The 5,714-nt window shown below is 37.1% G+C and overlaps 1 protein-coding gene across 1 annotated transcript; it reads left to right on the forward strand.

Moving 5' to 3' along the window:
• Positions 1-2,576: 2,576 nt before the first annotated feature.
• Positions 2,577-5,337, forward strand: LOC145908859 (UPAR/Ly6 domain-containing protein cold-like). Its single transcript, XM_082996181.1, has 4 exons — positions 2,577-2,672; positions 2,851-2,936; positions 3,605-3,742; positions 4,416-5,337. The coding sequence occupies exons 1-4, from the start codon at positions 2,594-2,596 to the stop codon at positions 4,524-4,526; spliced, it is 414 nt and encodes a 137-aa protein (XP_082852307.1). The 5' UTR covers positions 2,577-2,593; the 3' UTR covers positions 4,527-5,337.
• Positions 5,338-5,714: the final 377 nt, after the last annotated feature.

Below are 5,714 nucleotides of genomic sequence, written 5' to 3' on the forward strand. Positions count from 1 at the left end.
GTTTGACAACCAGTAAAGAACAATAAGTAATGATTCAAAAACAGTCCAGTTAACTACAGTTCATCGCCAACTTTAAAACTCCTGTTACCCAGGAAACGAATTACTTGGCAAATTTCTACGTCAATCAATTACGCAACACAACAGATTCAGAAACGAATAATTCAAAACAGATGACGTCAACGTATTGAAAGCAAGATAATTACGCACGTCAGTGGTGGAGTGAATGAGTAGGAAAGGTGATCATTAGCGTGTCTGTTGGAGAAAGAAGGTTGTCTGAAAGTCAAGGTGTGCGGGATTGGAGAGGTTATTACGTATCTGCTTCATTGCGTGAGAAGAAGGCGGTGTTCGGTGGCAGAGTTGTGGAAAGTCAAGCGAATAGGTTGGACTTTATGTAAAAGCAGGCAAGAATAATCTACACATGCAGCTATAGGAATATTCTGACGGACTAAAAACAGTTTACTGAAAATATTACGGGCGTGTTTTTAAAGCAAATGAATCTAGCAACCTTACAAGCACATTTACCGTGAGTTTGACTAAAAATGGTGTTTCCTTGTGCAAAGCAGAGAGATGCCACCGCCCACCCAATCACAACTATACCGAAAAAACAAGAAAATATTAAACCACTGTAAACTTTTCGATGATTTAGGAAAAACAGGAAAGAATATTATGTTATAAATCCACACTAAAGGTGGAATGTACAACAGCGCCTAGAGGGCAGAATCGCGGTTTACCAAAAGTTTTTGCTGGTACAAATATAAGCTTACTGCTGTGGTGTAATGTGAAAGTGTAAGTGTAACCGCTAGCTATGTTGCATGTTCCACTTATGGTTAAACTCAGAACTTCGGCGGATACATGTAGTGTAAGCGATCTTAAAGTAGTTTAAGTACAGCAATGTAGTGATTTTATGTTGAATTTTGATGTTATATGCATTGGAAAGTTGTCAAAAGGCTTTAAATGTTTGTTAGGTAAAACATAAATAAATATTTGCCATATACAAGTTTGGTGGACAATCGCTCGGCAACTTTACGACCAAAAAAAAAACAAAATTTAAAACCTACATATTTAATTCTTAGAAAAAACAACCGCTTGGTTTTACAAATACTTTTAATAGTGATTGCTAGTTAATCACTAACGCTTTATAAAATTTCAGAAAAAGATAATTGTTTGTCGATTATTACGTCACAGTAATCAAACAGACTGCGTAAAGTTGTTCAATATGTTTGACATTATGTTGTGTGTGAGTCATAGATAGGTGCGTGACTCACTTTTTTTCGGCGGCCAAGTGAATTACCACCCGTAGAACAATACGAGGGCCGCAAGACAGCCCAAGGCAGGCGACCTCATCAATATACGTCGTGCGAACGCAGGTTGCACTACTGGCTGTCTGGTAGACTGCCGTTGTCATAATACATAGGACTTTCAATTTATTTGCCATCAAAACTCAAAATTATGTGACAACATATTAAGGTTTTTGTGATTTGCTGGAGACAAAATTATTGGCGTGTTAGTATATTCCTATTCAATCAGGACTGTCATCGATATTAAAACTAAAATACTGGAAAAGGTTCATGATTTACCTCTTAAATTGTGTCTTAATAATGTCTTAAATTCATGATTTAATGGAAGTTTGAAATTTAAGATACTTAAGTTACATAACTAGCATTTCTACAGACAAAAATTACTGCACTGCAATTTAAGGAATAGCTGAATCCAACGCAATATCCACTATTTAAAAATAGGTCTTTGGAAATGTTATGTAAGAGACATGAGGCCGCATGCACGTGACGAGACAGATAACGACAAAAAGCGGTGCGCAGGCATTTGTGTGGAATGCTTTACCGTGCAATGCATCAACACACGCACATGCAAACAGAGTGTCACTAAACTATTCGCTTCACTATCTTGGTTTAGTCTTAGGTGAAAATCGTCTGGAACTTAATTTTTAGGAGGAACAAGTTTTTAAAATAACAATTTATGAACTGATTTAAAATGACGGAAAAATGACTACAGCTACATACAAATAATTTCTTCGCAGCGGTAGAAACAACCGAAATTTGATCCTTCTAAACTGTGGTGCAAAAGCCAGTGTACATTGTATTGTTGACCGCATAAAAGGCTAAGTGGTTGTTGGAAGCATGATTAATTGCAGGTGTACGCGGTGCTGTTCAAGGTTAAGTGCGACTGCTTAAGTGGTCAGGCGAGCGTAAAACCAACGACAGTTTCAGCCATAATCAGCTGCTGACCCAGAGTCTCCACAGTCAAGCTCAACTCAATGGTTTTTGTTGATGATTTAATCATTTTTATGTTTTTAATTTATTGCATTGTTAGTTCAGACTTTCAGATTAATAATTGACCTAATTCCACTTTACATTAGACTTAAAATAAGAGAATTAGTAAGACGGTTGAAATAATGTGAGTTTAAAACGCTATTGTAAACTGGTTTGATTTATATGCGATTAATAAATAAAAACTGGATCAAAAAACCAAAGGCCCCTGGCAGGCTGTAGATCGCACACCGTATCAATAATAATATATTAAAATCTGGTTTGATTTAAAGTTACTTGTTGTTTAGGTGTCGGAAAGTACATTAGGTATGTGTGGTATTAAGTGCATAGTTTTTGCTGTACTTTTGTTCGGAATTACTGATGCACAAAGGACGTATCTACAACCAGGTACCATCAGTTGTTCATTCGTATAAATGGTTTGAAACTGTTGTTTTTACAACATTTATTCATCCCGTGTAAACGCGTGCGTGAAGGTGATTGAACACGAAAACTTAACCTTGTTTTAATTTTGGAACCGATTTTGTCACAAATAATTTCTACCAAGTTTCATGTTTTCTTTGGGCAGAAAATAAAACCAAAGTCCCCGAAACTTCGGTGTGTTACCAGGGAACAAATCAAGACTACACAGATGAACATTGCTTAAACTCACAGGTCAGTGGAATCAAGTTTGAATATTGAGTAAAACTTTTGATTATGTCTGTTTTCAAATTCCAATGCAAGATTTATTAGAAACAAGGTGAAGCGTTTAAATAGCATTTTTACTCCTTATACTTTTGTAATGTTTCATATAAAATGCGTCCAAGAACATCCTTAAATGTCGCCTCGCAATGACCAACTATGACGTCACAACACGTAGCGTCGCGTTATCCGGCTCCTTCAACAAACAATTCCCCGCCAATATTCCACTATAGTCAAGCACCTTGTAATAAGACAGATTGATGAAAAGTACCACCTGCCACCAGACCATAGAAATATAAGATTGGCACTCGCGCCCACCTTCATCTGACAATGACAGGTGGTGTATTGGGATTCACAAGACACAGGGAAATGTGGGAAACTCAAATCTATTTTGGACGGAATAAAGAATATATTAAATTTTGCTTTAGATCCGGTAGCCAACAAAAACCAATAAGTCCCAACAATATATTTTTTCTGTTTATGACAATAAGTCCAGTTTTCGACTGACAAAGAAAATTGAGGCTTTTTCGTTTGGTAGAAATATTACTTTGCAAAAATACGTTTTTACCGAAAACCCCCAGCACTATTAAAGTTGGGATCTTATACTTAAACAGCAACTATCAACTTATATATCTACACAGGATATGTGTCTGACAAGTGTGAATATCAGGGGTGGAGAAATGCGTGTGACGAAATCCTGTACAGAGACGGAGGAATGTTTGGTGCTACAGAGGAGTGGGGAAAATTTATGTACGGGGTTCGACCCAACCAATACACAGGTATGAAGGTTTGCCAGACATGGTTATTTCTGTGGTGCTTGCCAATATGTTGGCCCAGGTCTTAATTATCCGCCATAAATATGTGGCAAATCGCGCAGGTCTTGACTTGCTGTTCAGCCGCTGAAATTCGAGAACTGCAAAATCTTTTATTATCCCAAAAAATATCAAATTAATCTTTAAACCTACATAAGTTTGCCTTAACACTGGGTTTTGGTAAATACAGAATTTAATGAGCAACTGTATTGACAACAAGAGGATTAGACTAGGCCCGTGTAAACTATACATACCCGTGCGATAATTCCGGTCGGGTGTTTACTACAATTCCACCCGCCAAGAAAAGTTTAAATTAGTGTGGTTTATAAGATCTCTGTTCACAACAAACTAAAGTAATTCCAACTTTCAAATGTTTGCTTTTGTTAGAAAATTAGTTTGTAAATTATTGTAAGTAGGTTAGTTTAATAAACTGTGACGGTGGAAATATTCTTGTCCACTGCAGACTCGCATGGACCGATGCCTAAAGTTGTAATAATATCTTGGGGCCTCAGTTAAAAGTTTAACCCAACCCTGGTTTAGGCTTCTGCTGATTTAACATAAAAACTGGGTGCAGTGGTGTTATGTTGCAATAAAGTAACGTTGTTTTTGTTATGACGCCACAAATATTTACTTGATACAGGAGTCGACTTGCCATATTTGCTGTGTCGGCGATCGCTGCAACTTCTTCGACACCGCTGCCGAGTTGGAAGAAGCTTACGGAGTTATTTCAAGAATTAAAATCTCACCTTGACTAAAAACAAACAAGCGCAACTGGCAAGAGACTCGAAGCGCCGACAACATATGGATTCGACCACACCATATTTTTGTTGTTTAACCAACGTCAGTCTCAAATTCCACGTCGTCATAATCACATTTATTACAATAGTAAAAATAATTGTCTTAAAACTTATTCTGACGTCATAAACAGTCTCTGTTGCCCAAGCGCGCTTTTTAGTTGCAATAGCAATACATAGAGCCGGATTAGTTGACACGCATGGCTGGTTGCATTAGTTGCAAGGTTATACGGCTTATACACTGTAGGAGCGCAGTAGTGGCAACACCGGGATTCGAACCAGCGCTATCCCGTCTTCTTTGTCTTTTGTCAAATTTAATGACGGATTGAAAAATATTTTCCTTCCTGTTTACGCCTTCATTTGTAAACCTGTTTGCTTGCATTTACAAACGTTCAAATATTGCATTTCTACGAGGGCGAATCGTTGTTTTTCTATATCTAAGTTAAGACGGTTTTGCTTTTTAAAAAATGTTGAAGATTATATTGTTGTTGGATATTTTTCCTTTGCATTCAGCAGATGGCAAATCTGCCTTATTTAACTCACTTTTAACCTATTTTATCGTATTGTGATCTTCCAACTTATGGAATAAATGTTTGCTAACTTCGTTTAGTATACCCATTGACAGTATACTAAAAAAGTAATTCCACTGCTTCAAACAGTTCGTTTTGAGGTCGCGTTGTGTCACTTTGCAGCAAATATTTAAATTGAACTAATAAAAATATACAAGGCAGAACCACATTTGAAGCCCATTTTCTGTAGTTTTCAAATACCGGAGTTTGCGTGAATTTAATATTTGCAATGGAACGTAGTTGCATTTAATAAACCGAAATATATGGCTGTGTTTCGTATATCAACCTTGTACTTTGAAGTTGATGGTCTTTCACCGTGATACGATCACAACAAAGTGAGCGCAGTGAAGTTATCAACGTGTCAGATCAGATGTGGTCATTATAGGTGAGATGATATACGGCCAGTAAAGGTCAAGAATTGGTTTACATCAAACTTACCGTCCAAGACAGCTACTAACGTTCGACATGGGTTTGTATATAAACTCACCAATGCCCTGTTTGTTTTACAACAATGTTCTTCATGGGTGGGAATGGTTATGTAGTATTTGTACAAGCTAATAGGACCAGTACATATTG

The sequence above is a fragment of the Ascidia mentula genome, chromosome 7 (genome assembly GCF_947561715.1).
Source record: "Ascidia mentula chromosome 7, kaAscMent1.1, whole genome shotgun sequence".
Lineage (NCBI taxonomy): Eukaryota > Metazoa > Chordata > Ascidiacea > Phlebobranchia > Ascidiidae > Ascidia > Ascidia mentula.